This window comes from Rhea pennata, chromosome 4 (assembly GCF_028389875.1).
Source record: "Rhea pennata isolate bPtePen1 chromosome 4, bPtePen1.pri, whole genome shotgun sequence".
NCBI classification, from domain to species: domain Eukaryota; kingdom Metazoa; phylum Chordata; class Aves; order Rheiformes; family Rheidae; genus Rhea; species Rhea pennata.
In genome coordinates, this window is record NC_084666.1 from 49,451,805 (window position 1) to 49,474,617 (window position 22,813).

The window sequence follows — 22,813 nt, forward strand, 5'->3', positions numbered from 1 at the left end:
ATAGATAGATTTATACTATCAAAAATGGCACAAAATATTTTGAAATTTTAAAATGAAGTTTAACACAAATACATATATGACTACACAAGTAGAGAGTATAGCAGAGCAATATATATATAACAGTGTAAAATGTGTAAGCCTAGACAAGTTCCCAGAAAAGAAATATCTTTATTAGACCGGTGGATACAATTGGAAAAATAAACTCTTGGACATCCAAACCTATGTTAACTTTGCCATTTATTACTTGAAAAAATGTCAGTGAATTTTATGTGTTTCAGGTTCCTGATTATGTCTTTTTCTGTATGTCTATGTTATGTTTTTGACGATACTAATTTTAAAGAATGAAAATTACTTATATTGCCTTACCTCCTGAAGAATTATTTTTAAAAAGATTATTTAAAATCTAAATACTTTTATGTGATAATTTTAAGGAATAAAGCAAACTACTTTGGGGGTAAGATTTCAATTCTTTCTGGTCTAAATGTTTCATTTGTGAGTTTATCTGGTTGAGCAACTAATTCTTTTAATTTAATTGTTAAATAACCTATTATGCTGTTATCCACAATTTATATGAGTAGATCTGTTTTGAGACTTGCCTGTTTAGATCTTTTCTCTTAGGAGTATGTACCTAAATACTGAGAATGCTGATACAATTAATCCCAAAAGCTTCTCCATTTTTCCAGCTGTTGATCAAGTACAAGATTTTAGCTATTCCTGCAACTGTTGTCTATCTTACATTCTTAAATCAAGGCTACAGTAAAATTACTGCTACTAGTTTTTACTGTACCAAGAATTATGAGCATGTACTGCTCATGAACTTTCCCATCAAGTTCTGCCTGTTGCTAACGAGGGAAAATTTCATGGAGTTAAGAGATTGTCAAAATGAACCTGATGCCTTTCCAAATTTTACTTTGACCAGGCAGATGTCCCAGAGCTCTTACTTCAAATCAATTATTTTCTATACTTTTGTGAGACATTTAGTAATGCAACAATGCACAGTACAGTTGCCATTTAAGCTTTTGGATCTTCTTTCACAAGTCTTCCAGTCCCGATTCAAAAACTATAGCCTCTGTCTCAGAAGCCCATATTTAACAATTTATATAAGCCCATACTGACTCTGCCTGTCTTTCTTTAATATCCATTATATCCTTCTGGACCTGCACATCTGTTTATGTATTTTCTGAATAAGAATTTATTCAGTCTCTACAATGACTGTTCTTAGGGGAGAAAGAATTTTTATATAGATATCCCTAGCAACATTTTTCATATTCTTCCTGTATGAAACCATATTTTTCTATTCTTTTGGCCCCTTAAGCCTTTAGGAGGATTTTGAATATTAGAGAAGACCAGCAGGGTTTTGAGTCACAGATTTTTCATGAGCTTATGTAACACATTATGTACTATGGATAGAGTATTTCAGTGGAATAGTGATTATTGCACTCATAGTTCCACAAGTATAGGTAGGTGTCTGTGAGTTGAAGAATATGAAGGATATATGAGATGTCGACTGTGAGTAAATAATCTCCCTTTTCATTGCAATTACATGTATGTGTTTTATAAAATATCTTGATATTCGGTTAGGTTTCAAATTTCTTTTTTGCTCTTTATTGTGTTTGAATGTATGGATATTGAGAATGGAAAGATGAGATTTTTGGCAATTCTTTAATATAATTTTGCTTACAAATTTATTTTTTATTACTGTCCATGTTTTGGAAGGATATTTTTGATATATTGTGATACATTAAGCATTTCTAAAATTAATCTATATAAATTTCAGTGTTGAATGGATGTTTTTCTACTGAAGGAACAGCATAAAAAGACCAGCAAGCAGTATTTGCTGTATTTGTTAAAACAGTAGTTAGTGAAATAAAACTTGGCATGGAAAACTGCAGTGCACATGAGTTAGCAACTTCTTCTGTGGAATTTTCTGGGACTATTACTTGTACCTGTAAGTTATCCTGGCTTTTAGCTATTCTAGCCTACAATAGCTTGCAAAATAGCCAAAGGAATAAGAAATATGAACCCGATCCACTGATAGTTTTGTGTTAGTGCCTCACTAAGATTCTGTCCAGGTTAGGAAAGGATCTGAGTCAACATATTTTATGTTTATACATTATAATGCATTATACTTTTTAGCTACTTTATATTTAGAGATATTGCTCTGATTTTCTCAAGTGAATTCAGGCTTTTTAAATTTGAAGACAGTATCATTATACAATTTATGATAGAGAACATTACAGCATATTAAATTGATTGTGCTGCATCACAGGCAAACATTTTCTCTATTTGTTGAACTTTCTTGTTGAACTTTGAATCTATAGCCTTTACTTTTAATTACCTCCAACTGTATCTAGAAAACGGGTATTTTTGAGAAGAAATAAATGGCAAGGATAAAGAAAAGGAAAAATTTGTTATAATATTTAAATATTTGCATGTTATTTAAATACCTGCAAGAACTGTCCATAGTAATGACATTTTGTTCAGACTAGACTGATAACTATAATCCTTTCTTTAGGCGGTGATACGAAGATGGAAGGAGAAGCTGCCTATTGCTTAGGTTTAGCATATCATTTTGCTGGAGAAGAACAGACAGCAATACCAGTAAGTTTATTTTAAAGTTTCTTTAGCCTTTCCTAATGTGTTCCTCTAGCTACTTGGTATCTTCATAGAAGTTATGGAAAAGATATAGAGAGATTTAGCTTACAGACCTTGTATCTAATTCCATAGAGAGGGATCCATGTGGTTTAAGAAATTACGGTTTCAAAAAGTTCCAGAACTTAAGGAGTCCAGGTTTCTAGCCTTGCATCTGCAGAAATAATCTAAACTGGAAACTGAAGTTACACGTGGCTAATTTTGTTTTCCTATATTCATACATAGATACACACACACACACACACACACAACATATATATGTACATACTCATAGATAATGTAAACAATTGCATCATTTTGGATAGTAAGAAAACTAGTTTGATATGGTACCCTTGCGAGCAACAGTTACAAATAAATAGTCAATATGTGCTTTTCAAAACATCAGGAATGTGGAAGAAATACAATTTGGTGTCACAAGCTGTAGTACTGATGAAATCCCTGCTATGGATGATTGCTTGAGTTCATGCTCCTCTTCTCATGTTTCTCTTGAGCTTCCTATAGTTGACAGTTAAGGAGGGTGAGAATTCTACATGCAGTAACTCTAGAAGAGGGTTCCTCTAGTCTATCATAGGTCAGTATAAGAGGAAAGCTTAGTATCAATTTGATTTGTCTGTACTGGTCACCAGAGAAGTAGCAGTCTTCTAAAACCGATTTTAAAATGTTTTGGGAAAATCTAGTTGTTTGAATGTATTTTGTCCATGATTATTGCAAAGGCCATTAATCAGCTGGACAATTACAGTTTCCATTCCTTTTTGTTCCTTGAACTAATTGTGGAGTAACTCCAATTTTTTTTATTGAGAGGGTTCTTCATGGTTTTTCTGCATTTTTTTTATCTTGTTTGGAGATGACCAGGAGAATTCATAGAGTGAATTGAGCATTGGGGGTTTCACTATGGTTTGTGTTCTGTGATGTAGGATGCGTGCTGGATGTCTCCTCAAATATGCCCCTGCGTACTGTTAATGATTTGTGATACAACTTCTCCAGAAGTTCTTGACTGTGTTTATATTTGGTTCTTCAATGCTAATAGGTCTTTCTTCTGTGCAAATAAACTGAATTCTGGAAAGTATGAGGTACATGTTCTAAGATAAAGAATTTCTATTTTCAGAAAAGCCAGAGAGCCTGCTTTCACATTAGTTTCAGTTAGAATCTACAGCTTAATGTGAAGGTATTTCAAAATGAGAAAGCCGCATATAGTTTTATAAAACTGTATCTGATGGTTGCAACAGCAATGAAAGAGAGGATATTTGATCTCTTGCAGCAATACAGTTTAGGCTAGAATTTCTTCTGCAGAAAGTCATCTACATCTACATTCTTTTTTGACTGACAAGCTTGAAGGGAATTTTTATTGTATCAACTTTTCCCAGTAAGTTTTTGAGAGTCACAATAAGCTGTGGTAAATAAATGAGCTAAACAAAAAGTCTGTTAGCCCATTTGATCTCTACATCACAGGGGAAATTTGTAAACCAACAAGACTGTGTAGTCTCCATGATAAACAAAGGGTGAAACCAGCCTTGGAACTGCCAGAAATATTAGCTGTCCTGATATTGTTTCTTAAGGGTCCATTTTGCCTAGATTTTATTTCTACTCCTTTCCCTCTTCTTCCCTCCTCTCCACCAATAAAAGTTGAAGAGATCACTGGAAGTTCATCTTTTTACCATATGAAGAATATTTTTTCCAGGAAGAATCTGGAACCTTAAATTTTGTAAGGTGATACTATTAATTTAAAATATATACATAATAGTTTGTGTCTATTTTTTTAATCTTACAAAAACATCTGGCAGGTATGGAAAGTGAAGTGCATTTTTATGAAGAAGGAAAGACAGTTTCTTTAGTACAAAACCTAAATGATTTACCTTATGTTAGAGTGTAAAATGTTGTTTTAACTGTAATGAAAATATTAGTACTTTGCAGTATAGATAAGAACTCCTAAAATAGTGACATTTCAAATAACATTACATAGGAAACCTGTGAAGTGCTTTCATACAGAAAATATATTGTGCATTATGGGAGTAAAAAAAAAGGGGTAGAATTTTAGTTCGGACTTTCCTTTTGTCCTTAATAGAGATCAATATAGAGAGCAGTAAAATATCGGTTGGTGACAGTGCTGTTGAGCACAAGTTGTCTTCACTCTTCAATTAGAAATCATTGCCTAAAATTTACCCTTCTGTTCTCAGTTTAATGGTCTCTGTATCCAAGGGGAGCTCAGATGCTTACAGAGATGAAATCATTGCATCTTGTTCCCAGAGGACTACTGGTTATCATTACACATAACATGCAGACAATACTGCTAGGAGCCAGTTTGCCTCATGGTAATATGTAGTTCATCACCAGCTTCTGTAGCATGCTAAAGAGGTCTTGCCACACAGCTTGGGACTATTCGGGTGTAGACTCAGGGGTCTCAGCAGTTATTTTCCTGCTTTGCATCAGAGTTTTCATCTTTATCCTTTTGTGCTGTGGTCCACCTCAGGCAGTCTCCTTCTAGGGGAATCTGAAAGGAACAGCTGCTACAGATACCATTTCCTCCAATTGTTGCCACTTGGTTCCTTTTACTGTTTTGCGAGTTACTCCCTCCCCCAACACTGCGCACACACTAGCATGCAGATAATCTTCTCTTTCATTCATGTCTTCTAGCAGAGTGGAGAAGCATATGTTCAAAATATTCATTATCTGATGCAGTAATTAAAGGTTGAAATGATTAAGCTGCAGCCTATTATATCAAAATATGCAGTCATTTTTTACTGAATGGGCTATTTTTGTTAGAGAAGGTTTTTTATTTGCTAGGCACTTGGTGTATAATCTGACATAATTTGATTTTGTGTATAATCTGTATAAATTGATTTAATTTTATTTGGTACATCTGATTGATTTTGGTGGACATACTCATATGTAAAAACATAAATATGTGCAAATCTGAAAGCCTGAGAACTAACTATGTTCAATATCGGTGTGGTATGTTCATAATATTTTTCATATCATCTGGTTTATAATCAAGCCTAACTGCTTTCCCCCCAAATATGACACAAAATATTAATAGCTCACATAACATGGACTTTATCTTAAACATTATAGATTTTGCCAGGGAAAGGTATGTATCTTGGTTAATATTACAGGAAGAATTACTATTTAGTAGTTTTTCCTCAGACTTATATAAAAAGCTAAATATTAAATGAAACACATCTGTGTCATTAGAAGTCTTACATAAGGTGAAGTGCTTAACGTTGGAATTTTCTTTTAAGCTGAACTTTGAAAGTCTCCCAGTTAGAGAGGAGACTCTCATACCTACCTAATCTAAGCATTTGTTTATTTCTGAGTGTTCCTTTTATTTTGGATGTTGAATCCTGTATTTCAATAGGTTACATATCTAAGTAATAGAGGCACTGTTTATGAATACTCTGAGTCATGCCAGAATGAATGTGGTAATTTATGACCTAGTCACATGCATGAATTGGCAGAATTACAATATAAAAGCTACAGTCATAAAATTATCAAGAAAATTTATGAATTTATAAAGACATCTTCACATCCCAAATGATCCTATTAAAGGAATCAGTGATGATTTATAACTATAAGATTAATTTCCAAAAATGTTTAAATCAAAAGACCTGAAAATTTAATTTCAATTCCTACAACTAAAGAGAATATAAGTAGATATGTCTGGGATGCAGGCACTTAATGTTAGTATACACAGTATGTTTTATCCAACTGTATCTATTATATTTGATCATACAGATTATGCCCACATGTATGCATCAGTTTTGCAGGTCAAGGAGGATCTTACCTAGTAAAAAACTCAAAAGGTAGACTGAATTTTATGGTCTATTCTCCCATATATTTTGAAAGGTAGTTGAGCAGAAAGAGCATTATTCCTTTGAGGTTTGTTTACTGTTCTAGTGCATTACTAGAAGACTGAACTTAAAGGCATGTGTCTGCAAATGATGTCTAGCTAGACCACTGAGTTTAGATTTAAGCTTTCATTACTATCACTACAGAAAGAAACACTTTAACAAAGACTCAGGAAATGCATCACAAGATACTATTCAATGAAATTTATTTCAAAGTTGCTTTTATTTTTAATAGATTGTCCTTTATTCATCTATAACTGATTTTTAGCCATTATTACTGAAGTGTAACATTCTCAGCTTAGCAAATGAGGTCATATGCTTGAAAAGACATCTTAGCATCCAAGCCTAGACAAGGTCTCATCATTCCTAGAGGCTTCATTTTTATTGAAGCAATTTTTAAATTGTTATTAAAATTGTACTGGTATAGGAAGTTTGTATTTTTTGTATGTGAGGAGTAAAAAAAATGGACAAAACTGAGTCATTCTAGTGAAGGCAGGCAATTTTGATTATCTTGACACTGACAATGGATTATGTACAGAGAAGGGTAGTCCTCACGAAGGTCTAGAATTAGTGAGCCAATTTTCAAATTGGTTACATTTCATGTTTCTGAACAGTCCTTGAATATTTGTCAGAAGAAATGTACCATAAGAATATCCTTTGTGAGAAAACCCTCTTAGGTGCAGTACTGCTGCAGAATTAGAATAATCAAGTTATGGAAAAATCATAGAGCATGAGAAATAAAAAACAAATGGAATAGATAGAAAATCCATTACTTATAACAAACAAATCAGAAGATTATCAGGTTATTTCAGTCTTTTACCATAGCAACAATAAAGATAAATGTAATAGAACTTGTTGATATCAATCCTTACTCTTCAAGAGTTTCATGTTCCAGAAGACCAGCTACCAAAACACCATAAATGCACGGACCTTCATCTCAGCTGTTATGATTTCAGATCTAATCATACATATACCCAAGAGAGCAAAAAGTCAGTGAACTGTAGTTTTGACTGCACATTCCAATAGATAAATTTAAAGCACCTTTTCAGGATTTTAGGGCTATCATCAGCCTACTGCTTTCTCAGGAATCTGAATGAGTTGGTGACAAAAAGTTAATAACCCCAGTCTGGGGGTATGGAGTAGGGAACATTTTCTGTTAGTGTGTTTGCTTTTAATTCCAAAGGAATATGACAGTTGCAGGGTTTATGTATATTTATAAGGTTTACGTAGCTTTATTTAAGCTACATATATTAAACATCCTGAATTCGGACGTCAGAACAAAATCATATTTAACTTATTAAATGGGGTTTCCCAAACAGTTATGTTTTTACTTTTCATAAGACTTTGACCCAGGGAATCTATTATGAAATCACAAGTCATATTATTACCTTATACACACACCCATGCACATACATACACACAGTGTGTATGGGTTTCCATGTATGGAAGGGGCTGCACTACAACATTAATTATTATGTATTTCATCAATAATAATAATAATAGATATTATCCTAAGATCAAGAGAAATATTCATAAAGCTCCAAATCATTTCCACAAAATTCTAGCTAGCTGTTACATTTGAACCCAAAAGAAGCAAAATACAACTTACTGGAGGTTTACTTAGCGCTAACATGCTAAGCATGTTGAACAATTGAGGATGAAGCCTCAAAAATTCCTCAGACTGCTCTGCCAAGGGAGTAAGAATATCCTTGCATCCATTTTTCACCCAGGTATAGATGGCAGAGCACTCAGCAGCCATGGAGAACGACTAGAGCCTTTGCTCTGACTCTGCCCGTTTGATATAGCAGGTTGGATGGAGCCATATTCTGTGCTAGATGTATGGCCAGCATAGATGGTTCTTCCCTATGTGTTCCCAGGAAAGGTAGGAACCAGGCTGTGACTACAGCTACACAAGGTCTATTTTATAGAATATAAGATTATGATCAGCCCATTTGCCCTGGCAAAGGTTTCTAAAACTAAATGCTGTCTTCTGTGAATTATAAGATGTGATTTAGGAAGACATTCTGTGCCTTTTGTGTTGAAACTTTATTCTAGAGCAGCTAATTAAAAATATTTCAAATAACTGCTATTATACAGATTTCAGTTTGCTTCATTCCCATGGACAAGGAACAAAAGAGACAAAAGCTGAACAACTGTGTGTTTCAGAGGTAATTATTTCACCTGCTTTAGACCATATTGGGTTTCCAACTTAGGTGTGCCAAACCTTGTAGCCTAAATGCCGTATATACTCAAGGGAAGGCAAAAGACATAGAGCCGCAATGTTTGTATTATCTGAAAGGCGGTAGTGTGAAACGTCCTCAGAACGGTCAGTACTAAGTTCATTAAAGAAATTATACATATTACACCAAGAACTACCAGAAAGAACTGCAAGACTTTATTAGAATTTTTAAATTCATTTAGATAATGTACTTACACAAGTCAGACTTTTTTACATGTTTTAGAAAGTGGAGTGTTTGTAACCACACTTTACCAATTTGAGAATTTCAGTACTTAAATGCAAACATAATCATAATGGAGATGTTTTGTTTTCCTTTGTATACTTTAATTCAAATGAACAGGCTTTTGGAAAAAAAAACAAATCTATGAGGTAAGTTTTTTAAAAAATTATATTGGTTTCTCAAATTGGTATAGTTCAAGCTACAGCAATTCCCTTATTAAATATGTGTTTAAATTTCACTATAGTTATTCCCATTGACTACAAGAAGATACCTTATATATTCAGCAAATGCTTAACTTCCTTGCTGGATCAGAACCCTTGATATCTAGGTGGAAGGGAGGTCTTTTTGATTCAGGCATCAAATCTTAAGGAATTTAAAACTTATCCTTTGATAGATAAATAATCTGAGAAGTTAAAACACTGAAGCGTGCCAGCATAAAACCTAAAGCTTGCCTGCTTTGTTGCTAGAAGCAATTTGTTTTGCTGTTTGGCTTTCAGCTTATGTATTATTTCAGAGCTGATCAAAAGAATTGGTAGCAAAGTGTGAAATAAATTGTACTTCTAAATAAATCGATTTAACATTCCTTGGTGCTTTAAGTGATTTTAGTAATATTAATATTTAAAATATTTCTGTCTGAAATCTTTTTATGACTACATATAGCAATAATGGCCACCATTTCATTCTGCTGTTTTTCATATTAGAATATTACACAGTAAACATTGTGAAAATATTATCTTTTAGCATTGAAATGGATGCACGAGATTTCAAATGTCTATTTGCATGTAAATGACTCAAGTTTTATTCAGTCAATAAAAACAGTCTATTAATCCTTTTACTACCTTTCTTACATGGGCTAAAACTTACAGAATATCAGATTTTCAGCCAAATGAGAACTTTTGCTTAACTTTCATACATTCATACAGAAAAATGTGTTTCTAACTGATTTAAAATTTTAAATACCCTTGTAGTTTGTCTCTTTTTTTACCATTGTGGGATGTAAATTTGAAGTTTTGTTTTTTGCTTTTAGCTAGGAACATTTTTGGTAATTAAAAATATCAGTTCATGGGTAACCTAAAGATATTAATAAGCTTGAAGCAGAATATTGCTAGGTGCTTTGTCTAAGAAGGAATGGGCATTGAAGCATGCACATGCATACACTATGATATTAGGGTCTTAGGAGGCTCGTGCAATCTGACAGCCAGGTACATTCACAAGACATGGCAGTGTGATAAAAGCAGTCCAGACATCTGGATCACAGTGCTGCTGTACAAAAACATTTCTGAACAATTCAGATAGTTGTACTTACCCAAATTTCCAGTCTTGTCCACCCCTTTCTCATTGTTTCTTTCTCCGCCTCTGCCTGTCTTTGTCTTTTATGTACTTGAGGAATCTGATTTTTCCTTTACAAGTCACCTCCATCTGCTTATGTGTCAGAGTGGCCCTTATGCCACACATCATATTGAGGAGTTCTCAAGATGAAGGGCTGTATTCACATTGCTACTTCTGTCTCGGCACTGTTTCATGCTTGTCACTGCTCAGCACTCAGCGCCACACTGGCTTGTTTTGTCAATAACCATTTATTTGTTGCTGGAATAGTAGCAACCATTACATCTGACCTCCCTGTTTCATCAATTATGGATAGATTATTGGATGTGAACATCTGCAAAAGCTTGCTGTTGAACTTACCTCCTGGCTGGGATTAGATAAAGTATTAAACTGTTGTTTATTGTCAGGCCAAAACTCTACTGGGAAGTCAGGGAATTCCAAGACTAGCAGACTCCCATCAGCAAGCACCAAAAATTGTTTAGTATTGCCACCGTTTCCCATAAGATCGTAGCCATTTATTATTTACACTTATTACTAGTTGTTATAACATACTTGATAAAAGCTCTTGGCAGGCATAGTGTTTCCAGCTATTGTCACATCTGTCAGGATGGAAAGGATACATAAACTGTTTTTTCCTCTTATATTGCTGTTAAAAGGTAACAGATGAAGCTTCTTCACTCTAGACTGTTATACCATGCTTTATTTTGAAGAAATATGTCCATGATGGCTGTTTTTTAAAACATTACATTCTGGTTCTAAATAAAGATTGCAGCAACCTTTGCTAGAGGAATATCTCTTGCAGTAAAGGTTTTAGACTGCACAACAGTAACATACTAAAATACCTGGTTTTGAGGTTTGCATATGTTTCTGCACTGAAGGAACTGGCTCTTTGTTTTATTTTAATAAACTGCTGTATGGGGTAAAGTACAGTAACTAATAAAATGATGACCACATTTCTACAAAGTTGTAGTTATAGATGATCAGAATTAATATTGTTGCTAGTAGTATTGTTGCTAGTAGCACAGAAGGCTGGTATTAAGAACGGTGATACAGAAGAAATAAGTATGAGAAAAAAAGTTAACCTTTGTTCAATCATCTACATACTTCAGATTTCCTGTTCAGCAAAATGAAGCATACAGAGTGAAATCCTAACCTTATGGAAGCTAGTAAAGGTTTGAAATGCCTCTTGGGGAGAAAAAAGTTTGTTATTGAGTTGCTTGTTTTTACATATTGATTCAGGTTCAATAGAGTGAATATTATGCAAAATATACAAATAACATTTAATGCAGACAACCAAAGAGCCCTAGATCTTATCTTAATAGGCTACTAAGAGAAGGATGAAAGACTTGTCTTCCTGGGCAAGCAGATATAGACCCAAGTAACTTGAAGCATATGTGACCGTGCATATTAGTAGAGCATCAAGCTAAATACTGCACTCGACAGCCAAGTATAAAAATGAAAAGAAGAGAGCACAGACTGGGTGAAGTGACTGTCTCTCCTGGAGAGTGTCCTCCAAGCAACACGTTAGTGATAGCCATGTCCTAGCAAGAACCTATTAAAGATCATGAACAAGTGTGCTCCACTTTGCCATTTGACTTAGGCAGAGTTCTGGGTGGATTCTGCCTTCCCTCCCCCCCATCCCTTATTCCCCTTCCTGCCAGATGCATGCTTATGCTATGGATTATACAAATACCCACATTAAACTCCCTAGAACAGTAGCTCTTGAACAAGCCAGACAAGTTCTTCTCTTCCTTGTAGCAGCAGTAGTGAGATTTGTACATTTCTCCTTCATTTTGTTCTGTTTATTTATCAAAACAACAGAGTCCAGTGTAATTGGATATGACTAAGGACAGCGAGTTAGCATCCACGTTAATCTGTGTTGGTAAATTTCAGTTGTGAAAGAAGAGGGAGAATTAACAGTTCTGGCAAATCAGGGACCACTTCTTTCCACAGCATGGCACCCAGTTTTAGTGTCCCTTAGTGATGAGCATACAGACAGTATGCTCTACTTCTGTTCTGGATGCTCACTATGCCTAAATACATTTAGCCTTTAACATGGCGCAGCCTACCATTTGGTTGATAGTATCCAGTATCCAGTCTTCTTTTCCTGGGATCAATGAGCTCTGCTATAATCAATACATTATAAGAACGGTACTTACAGTCTTGTTACTGTTTAACTTCTTTCCCGTTGTATTTTGGCCAATGTAAGAATACATTTTGGTTCATATCATGAAACGTCCCCTTTGGCATTACTGAGGTATAACCAAAGGCACAGAACCATTCAAGTTATGGTGACAGAAGAGTAAAGACTGCACTGGTGCCAAAACAAAATGTGCTTAAGTATGTTGAGGACTGGGTAGACAATGATGAAGAATCAGAAAACTTGGCTGCGGTATATCTGAGGAAAAAAAGTCTGCAAAATTACGGTAGCAGTTTTCTTTCATAAATAAAATGCCCTGTAGCTCCACATTGAAAGGACTTCTCCAGGTTCTGGAGAAAATATGCACTCTCAAGCCCCAAAAGAATATGAAGAAAAAATTAAAGTTGCCATAGTTTTCCTGTAGAGCACTTTTGTGTCTTGTGGAAGCCCCTTCTACATGGAGTAGTAAAAACAGTTGGGATGGAATGAATGCATAGGTTCCTCTGTCACGCAGATACGTCAGGCTCCGAAAGCTCTGCACATTGGCCCTTCCTTCTGTGGTGAATTCAAATTCAGCACCAAATGGAAGATATGAAAGGCAGCTCTGTGACAGAATCTGTGATTAATTTTTCTTTACAGTGAGCTAAGCTAATGTAGCTAGACAGGTACAGCCTGAGCGGTTTAAAAGTTTTCATTGTATATTTAAATATACATTTCTTGGAGAGATATAGAAGAGAGTTCACTAAACTGCAGACTAAAATGCCTATGCATAACAGCTCTAATGTCTTTTTTTTCCACTGAACTGCATGTGAAAGATTATTCAGTGATTGTCAAAGCTATGTGGTTTCTCTGAAAGTACATAAGAAGTACTAAGTGATGAGAGACCAATAATATCCCTACCAGCACCTTTTATTGGCTCCAGAAAAATATTTTCAGATGCTGCTACCCAGCCTGGGCCTTAGCCTGTTACTGCAGTGCTTGTCAGAAATCATTAGCTAGTGATGTGTTTAACTAATGTTGCAGCTGATTGTCTGATTTATGTTCAAGCTCTGTAAATGAGACAGAAGCATCTTTACTGCTCACCAGCTGTGAAATGAGTAAACACAGTTAGATTTTCAGAAATCAAAATAAATATATATGTTTGATGACAGTATCAAGTGCAAAGCTGAGAGTAAAACTATGTTTTTGTGTTTTTTTAATGCACAGTACTATAAATCAGCGTCACCCTGTCACATTTTTGGCAGAGTAATATATTTTACCAAACTGATAAAATACTAGTAGTAGCATAAATCTTCTGCTGACTTGGATAGACATTCTTTATTCAACATAAATTTATACCATTGATTTTTACTCTTTTGTCCATTATCCTCACATATTCTTATCAAGGTTTAGCATAGCCTACTTCCTTTTGTGTGTGTGCTGAATATGTGCCAGTGAGGTGGGTGAGTGTGTATTTTTGTGTGTGTAAAAGGAATATGGGTGTGATAATAAGAAATAAAGGATGAGATTCAGGGTAGTGGAGGGGAGTCAGTGCATGTGTTTTACATAAATGAGATAACACCAGGAGGATTGCAGTAGCATAATACTGACATAACTGAGAAGCAAATCTCAACTGAGATCTGACCAATATTTTCTTTGGCAAAGAAGGTAAACATGATGTTCACCACTACCTAGAGAGTTACTCCAAGAGCTATGCACCAAGTATACTCTAGTTTGAGGATTTAGGCACTGTTAGTTACTTTGCTTTATTTTTAACACTTTAACAATTTGTAGCCACACCAGACTTGCAAAGACGGAGAGAGATGTTTCTTGTATAGTGTTCTCACAATAGCTATCTTCCTTTCAGATGTACCCACGTCCAGCTTTTAGTGCTAAAAAAACAAGGGAATTTGTACAATGCTTCTTTATAGTTTTATATTTCCATTCCAGATCAATAAAAAGCTTCCACTTCTTTCCCCATACACCAGAACAAGATTGGATGGTGTTTAGGACAATTACCGGTGATGTGGAAGACAAAGTTGAAGTCCTCACCCTGCCATCCTCCCATATTCTACATGAATGAGAACTAGTGATCAAATCCCACTGTTTTTGTATTTAGTTTTTGTATTTAACTTACTTTCAATTTATTTGGTTTTTAGCCAGTATTTCTGCTGTGGATCTGCAGTCAGTGTACTTAGTCATGTAGAGCCAAAAAGTAATTTGTGACCAAAATCAGTGTGGCATTTAAATTTTTTTCTAATCTTACCACATATTTTATTTTTAGGGATAGATAGAACCATACATGATTTTAATCTATCTGTTCAGCTGCATGTACTATGATCTTTTTTTCACTAGTTTCTAGGGGTATCAAACTCTGAGAAAATATGGAAATTTTATAATGGACCCTAGCATGAACAGGATAAATCTATTTTATCAGTTTGCGCCTCAAAATTTTTGGGACATAATAAATTAAAAAAAAATAATAAAACATTTTGCACTTTCAGCAACTCTAAAACTTAACTGTTTTTTTTGAAAAGGAAATTCAATCAGATTAATATAAATATGAAACTCTTTAATGTACATTATCAGTGTAGATTATCTTATATATTACTATTTGATATCTCCTTACACAATGTTGTATAATGTTATTTACATCTCTTTCACATTAATAAAATTACCAATATTACATTTTAATGCATAGTATTTAGTGTGGAATACTGGAACAGAAACACATTCCCTTAATAAACAGATTTTTGTTCTGTATTCTAAATCATTTCTTCCACTCTTTTGTTTATGTTATAACAGCTGTATTCTCTAAGACCACAAATGCAGCAAAAATTGTACATTCACTGTGCATGTTTATGTAGAGGTCTTCACCATTAATTACTGACATGTTTCATCTCTTGTCTGGGTATCCCTGTACTCTGCATATATTAGCCTAAAATATATAAAAGGCCTGGTTTTTGAGCTGTACTTCTATCTAAAGGTAAAACAGCTTTCATAAGAGCATGTAAATTCATTTGATCTGACCAGAGTAGCTGCTCTCAATACTTACGCACTTGTCAGAGAGCATATAGATCACTGGCCCAGCCATGCCCACTCAGATAGTACTCTCTTGACATATGTATGTCTTTTCATATATAGTATTCACAGGAACTCAGACAGATAGGTTGATCGCTAATATCTCATGAAAATAAATTGGGTTGTTTTCATCTCTATCTGATTCAAAGTAGGAGTGATTTTCAATCCAATGCATACAATTTTCAGACCTTCTGATGCTGTTATGGCAGGCTTTCTAATAAGGGCACAAATACTACAAAAAGTACCCTAGGTCTTCTGAGCTAGATGGAAAAGCAGGAACTAAATGGAAAAGCAAGAAGTGACTCCTGTGTATGACTGTTACTAGCCTGGATTATTAGAAGGACATGCTGCAGGCCTTGACAACTTTGCCTAGGCATTCGGTTTAGGGAGAGTTCAGAACTGATGTGACAAGTTCTTAACAGCAGTGTCTGCATTCTCTTTTTGTCGTATCACATGCATCAATAACTCAATTGCCAATGACCTTCAGGTATAAGATTCAATACTGATGTACGTGAAAACAAAATTCTGTCAAGGAAGTACTTGAGTGAAGATAAACAGTGTAGCTTATACACTAATTGCTTGCTTTTTGCACACACAGAGTTTAAATAACTCAAAAATAGAGCATTGTCCAGAGATACTCATGTGTATAGACTCTTTCAGAAACTAAGAAATCTGAGTCGTGGGAACACTAGTAGAAATGGTGATATCAGTGGCATTAGCACACACAAGTTGTCTCCTTTTGAACCATGCACTTTGCCAATGACAGGGGATGCAGTCTTAATCGAAAGTGCCCTGCCCTTTACCTCAAGATAAATAGGCATCTTGGGGCCTGGAGGGTCCTGTCATGTCTCCCTGTGCATTTCCCCATCCCCCTTCAAAGCTAGTAAATGACATTCACTACTCCTTTCTTGGAAATGTGCAAAAAGGATTTCCATAGATAGTCTTTGGAGATTTCCTGTGTTCTCATGTGTGTAATAGGTTGGGTCAAGCAACAAAGAGGGAGGGAGGAAAGAAATAGATTTAATTTTATGTGCATTCTCCCTTCATCGCCATTGGAAAAAGGTGGATGAAAAGAGAAATTATGCAATACAGGTGATGTCAGTGTTAAATTAAATTAAGATCATATGTTTTTATGCAGCAGCTGTAATCCTTCAGTTATGGAAGAGGTCATGCTAATAGAGTACATTCCAAACAAATATTAAGAAATTGCTTCTGTGCATGAATAATTAGTAGTGCACATAGCAAAATCGTTTACAGTATTTTTAAGCCAACTGTAGTTTAAATGTATAACCTATAATTTATTTACTTATTTGTGCATCCAAATTGTCCTAAAAGAAGAGTTTTCGTAGTGACAGCTTAAAGAAAGAAAAGCAACTTTACAGTGTATTTCAGTGTGTCATGCTAAAATTCTATGAATGCAAGGGATATAATCTTAAGAGGTGAATAGATTTTCATAAAAACACATCCATCTTTTAAATAATCGCTAAGGAAAATTATATTTTGAAACAGGTAGTATCTCTTTGGTTTTTGTGAACTACGAAAATAAAGGGATTTAAATGCATGTTATATCTTTATTTTTAATTTGTAATTATTGAGTATTTTCAAATCACAATAAGGAAAGATCAAGAACCTGGTCCTATTACAGCTAATTAAAAAATAAATATATAGGTGAGAAAATTTTAATTTTGTATTTCATATGGACATAGTGATTGCAAATCAAAAATGGAAATGCTTGATATATTTATTTTTCCTGTTTCCCAGATTTTGAATACCTCTGTAAAAATCTTCACAGGACTGTGTGATTCAGCTGGCCTGGGCAGAGCATATGAAGCTATAACCAAGATTCTGGTAAGGTAGGTTAGCACATCCGTGTCTTGCTGTCAGTGCACATTCATTCAACTGTGAAAGACTTAAATTGTTAGAGGTCTGTCGCTTCCCATTACTTACTGCTTAAATTTTAAGCAATGCCCTTCTTGCAGTAAGTGACCCTTTCACCGAAAGTTATTTTAAATAGGTACCATTTCTTAAAACTGTATGATCCAATCTTTTCCTTACCTGTAAACTATAATATGTTCTTTTCATTGATATTTTGGGGATTGTTTTTTCAACAGTTTGGAAGGAACCTTCCTGAAAAGTAGAAATCCAGGCATGTTTTCCAGGTTAAAAAAAACAGAGATCCTGAAGAATATAGTATGCTTCAGTAGGTACCTTAGTGTAACCTTTGTAGAACTTCTCTGTAAGAGAAGTTTCCATTTATTGTTCTACCTCAGTCCTTCTAGAGAGGCATTTTTGTTTTGTGCCTGTACAGGTAAGTAGTTTGCACAAATTACATCTTTGTCTTCATTTTCATTTCAGCAATTGGCATTAAAATCTTATTGCAAGTGAATTACTTGGAAATTATTTCAATTTCTTACACAAATAATTTTGACATAAATATTATACTAGAATTACCTTATGAACTAGGTAAAAAAAAAAAAAAAGAAAGAAAGACAGTCAAGATAAAGACTGTAGCTTCTTGAGTCATCCTCTGCATGATGCAGAGTAACAAACTGTTTATGGAAGAAGACTTGCTACCAGATCTATTTCTGTGCAGGAAGCAAATTCTCAGTTCTGAATTAGGTGCCTGGTCACATGGCCTTTCAGATCATATAGGAATCAGTCACAATCATAGTTCTCTTTAACTCTCTCATGCATAACTCATGGCTATTCATATTCTGTCCTTCCTAAACAAGCACACAGCATAAAATATTCCAAAGTCACAAAACAGACTTAGAAGACTAGGTCTCCTTTTCAAAAGTGGCTTAGGTCTAAGGTCCTGAAAAAGATTCAGTTGCTGGGTCACCAGCTTTTGAAATGAGTGACTATTTCATACTTGACTCCTATGATACAATCAAACCCTAGAAGTAAGGTGTCTGAGTTCTCAGTTGCATTTGTAGATTCCTTGTAGTTAACTAAAAGCAGCGCTCTGGGTAGAGGGTGGGTTAAGATAACCAGAAGGAAACACCTAGAAAACTGTGTATCTTAATTGCCTCCTAATGGAATTTAGGCATTCTGGAGTGAGAGAATATACTTTTCTGTACTCAGAACCTTCTGACATCAGGTTTGCATCCCTTTATCTGAAGGATCGAGCAAATGAAAATTCTTTTCTTAAAAGCACAGCTAAAGAAGAAATCATAGAATGGTAAGGTTGGAAGGGATCTCTGGAAATCATCTAGTCCAACCTTCAGCATAGCCCATACAGGGATTAAACCCGCAGCCTTGGCATTAGCAGCACCACACTCTAACCAACTGAGCTAAACCTGCCCCCAAATGGCTGCTGATTTTTTTCTGCGTCAAATCTGTATTCCACACCATCTAGGTTCTCTAGCTACTTGAGATCAGGCAGTCTCACTCACTGATTTCAGGTTGTTGCAGTTTGAAAACAGGAAAAGTAAGAGAGGTAGAACTCTCCAGTTCAGTATATGAGGCATTCTTCTAGAAGAGCGACATTGTAATTGACTGAAGTGAAAGAGAGTCTCTCTCTCACATCCTGAATGAGGATTTTAATTGCACAGGCAAAGAAATAACCATAAACCTTTCCTCTGGAAAATTCATGCTGTGGCATTTTTGGTAAAATCATTTTGGTAGTTATGCCCTGAGAACATTAACCAAATTAAACATCTTACATGTATGTCTGCATATATGCCTATAAACTACGCAGCCCTGTAAAACATCAAGATGATTTTGGGCACATTTCAACTGTTTGAGAAACTTTTGTGTAGAAAAAGCTATGCACCTATGAACTTGGGGTGTCTTTATTATTACATTCAGTTAAGCAAAAAGACCAAGATTCATAATTCTGGATTTATGTTCCAAAACCTTAATGACTGTCTCGTGTAAGATACATAAATCTGTCTGTGTATGCGAGCCTTATGTCTTCTTGAAATGTAGTGTGACTGAGGGTCATAGACACTTGTGAAACTTTCATCCATTGTCTTCATGGAACTCTTCTGTAAGGTGGTCTCATGGATGGGGAGATGCCAGTCTGTAAAATCCATCCATTAATTATTTTAACGTAAATTCCATAATTACTTTAACTGTATCTCAAGCACAAAAACCAGCTAAGTAGACCTTAAAGTATCTTTGGCATCAGAAAATAGCTCATGATTCATGAGCATTATTTAAAATGCTCGTGAATATGGTCAGCATCTCAACATACACAGATCTGTGGGATGCATTCGCAGAATCAGTAAGGTTGGAAGGGACTTCTGGAGGTCATCTAGTCCAACCTCCCAAAGATTTCCTCTTGCTGGTTCCACGGGGGCTTGAACGCAGGACCTTCAGCATGCAAAGCAGATGTGATAACCACTACCCTATCTCTCTACCCCTAACCATTGGTTCTGATCAAGCTGGCTAATGTCATAGCAAGGCCACTCTTAGTTACCTTTGAAAAGTCATGGCAAGGGGAGGTTCCTGAGTACTAGAAAGACGCAAATGTAATTCCTGTCTTTGACAAGGAGGATCTGGGGAGCTACAGGCCATTCAGCCTCACCTCAGTCCCTTGGAAGGTAATAGACTAGATGATAATCCTGGAAGCAGTTTCTAAACATAAAGAAGAAGAAGGTGATTGGGATTGGTCAGAATGGATTTATAAGGGGAAATCCTACTTCACCAACCTGATAGCTTTCTATAATGCAAAGACTAGCTTAGTGGATAAGGATAGAACAGTGGATCTTGTTTATGTTGACTTTACCAAGGCTTCTGACTCTGTCTCCTGTAACATCCTCATAGACAAGCTGATGAAGTACAGGCTAGATAAGTAGACAGTGAAGTGGACTGAAAACTGGCTGAGCTGCCAAGCTCAAAGTTTTGTGATCAGTGGGACAAAGTCAAGCTGGGTGCTAGTCACTAGTGGTGTACTCCAGGGATTGATGCTGAGGTCAGTACTGTTTAATCTTCATTCATTACCTGGATGATGGGACAGAGTGCACCTTCAGCAAGTTTGCAGATAATACAAAATTGGGGTGGGGAAGTGGCTGATACACCAATGGTTGTGCTACCATTCAAGGGGACCTTGACAGGCTGGAGAAATGGATCAACAGGAATCTCCTGAAGCTGAAGAAAGGGAAGTGCAAAGTCCTACACCTGGGAAGGAATAACTGTGTGCACCAGGACCAGATGGAGGATGGCCAGTTGGAAAGCAGCTTTGCAAAGTAGGACCAGGAGATCCTGGTGAACAAAAAGTTGCCCAGAAACATGCCCTTGTGGCAAAGAAGGTGAGCAGCCTCCTGGGCTGCGTTAGGCAGCATGTTGCCAGCAGGTTGAGGGAGGTGATCCTTCCACATGACACAACCCTAGTGAGACACATTTGGAATGCTGGGTCCACGTCTGGGCTCTCCAGTGCAAGACAGACATGGACATACTGGAGCAAGTCCAGCAAACAGCCGTGAAGATGATGAAGGGACTGGAGCATCTGCCTTATGAAGAGAGGCTGAGAGAGCTGTGAGTGTTTAGCCTGGAGAAGAGAGAAGGCTCAGGGGCCATCTTATCAACGGGCATGAACAGACATTTGGGAAAGAGTAAAGAAGGAGCCAGACTCTTCCCTGTGGTGCCCAGTGAGAGGACATGAAGCAATTGGCACAAACTGAAACACGGGAGAGTCCATTTAAACATAAGAAAACATTTTTCTTTACTGTGAAGATGACTGAACACTGGAACAGGCTGTCTAGAGAGGATGTGGAATCTCATCTTTCAAAAGCCCTTCAAAATCCCAGGGGACATGGCCCTATTCAAGTTGGCACTGCTGTGAGCAGAGGAGGACAGGCAATCTCCAGAGGTCCCCCTCAGCCTTAACTATTCTGTAATTCTGTGATCTGTGTCTTAAGCAGATAAATTCCTGTCTGCCATGTAATGCTCCTTAACAGTAGGACAGATATTTCAGACAACTTTTCAAAATTCAGTGGCAATATTTTTCTTAAATAAGATTGTGCTGGTCCAGTTTCTTTTGTTCTTCCTCAGCATTTGAAGGAGGAAAGGGCATAGAAAAAAGGCGTGAAATGTCTATGTAAAAGAGTAAAACATTGCATGTTTCTGTTTACTCTTACGCCAAACTTTTGGGTGTTTACTTTGTTGATGTATAGCAATTTCTGACAAGCCCAATTAGAAAATACTGAAGAATTACCATTTATGACAGTCTCCAGACTCAGGTTGATCATTTTTTGTTCATTTGTCTTTTAGCCTGATACAGACTAAGCTAGTGCAAATCATTTTATATTTGACGGGTGGTGCCTTTACAGAAAAGAGGTGATTTTGCTCCCTTAGCTACTAAAATGACACATTATAACCTTAATATCTTGAGAATCTGCACTGATTGCCTTGAAAAATGTTGGAGGAAGTGGGTTGAACCCTGATCATAGTTCAGAACTTGTCTATAAATTTGCAATTTTTTGTGAAGTCTTCACTTCCTCAGACCATGGGAAATTGTCCTGAAAATCCTTATCATATGCATTTAGGCCTCTCATTTTCCAGGGAAAAATCTGACATAGTAGCATCATATTCTTGACGTATTCTGCCAGTGTCCACCATGGTAATGACTTCCTGTGGACATATAATTTATACATCCAATTCAGTCACAGGAGCAGTGAAAGGTGCATATTTTCATAAAGATCTAATAAGGATAAAAATCTCATTTTAGCATGAATCTAGTAGATGAGCTGTTTTAGATACGTAATCTCTTCTGCTGAAGCCATCATAACTGTTCTGTGGGATTATGAATGACTATATTTTTAGGAAATTGCATCCTAAAGAGATAGAAAGTGTATGGCTGTGTAAAATAACATGTAGGTTTTTGAAGAAGTTATAAAGTATTAGCTCTTTGAGTAGGAAAAACCTGTTTTTCATGTATCAGGACTTGTACGGGATAAAGTATGTCAGTAATCTTTCTAGTATACTTCAAGTATCTCAACCTGTATTGCTTTCTAGTACTTCCTTTGAAAATACTAGAGAAATTGTATTTTAGCAGCTGATTGCTGGTTGGCATAAGTGAAGTTCTCATGCTGAGAATTGTATTTTTGATACATATCAAATTGATTTCTTTTTGCTTGGAAGACACTATATGCCCTAGCAATTTTCCTATCTTCTATAAATGAAACATGTTTTTTTATGTAAAATATAAAAAATTTCTATTAATTCATGAAATTAGGAAAACCTTTTTACATTTTCTCCTATCACTGATTCCATTTGCTTTTTTATTTTCAGCCTCTAGCCCACAAACTTGGTGGCACAATCAACAAACCCCTTAGTGGCTGTTTCATCTCTCCTCTATTTGATTTCTCCACTCTGAGTAAATGATTAAG

General features: G+C 35.8%; 1 protein-coding gene across 1 annotated transcript in view; it reads left to right on the forward strand.

The window, feature by feature from the left end:
- Window positions 1–22,813, forward strand: part of TTC29 (tetratricopeptide repeat domain 29) — a 127,984-nt gene that overhangs the window by 50,634 nt on the left and 54,537 nt on the right. Inside the window, exons 6-7 of the mRNA XM_062574759.1 lie at window positions 2,516–2,601; window positions 17,241–17,332. Of these exons, the coding sequence (XP_062430743.1) occupies window positions 2,516–2,601; window positions 17,241–17,332 (178 nt within the window). The remainder of the gene's footprint in view (window positions 1–2,515; window positions 2,602–17,240; window positions 17,333–22,813) is intronic.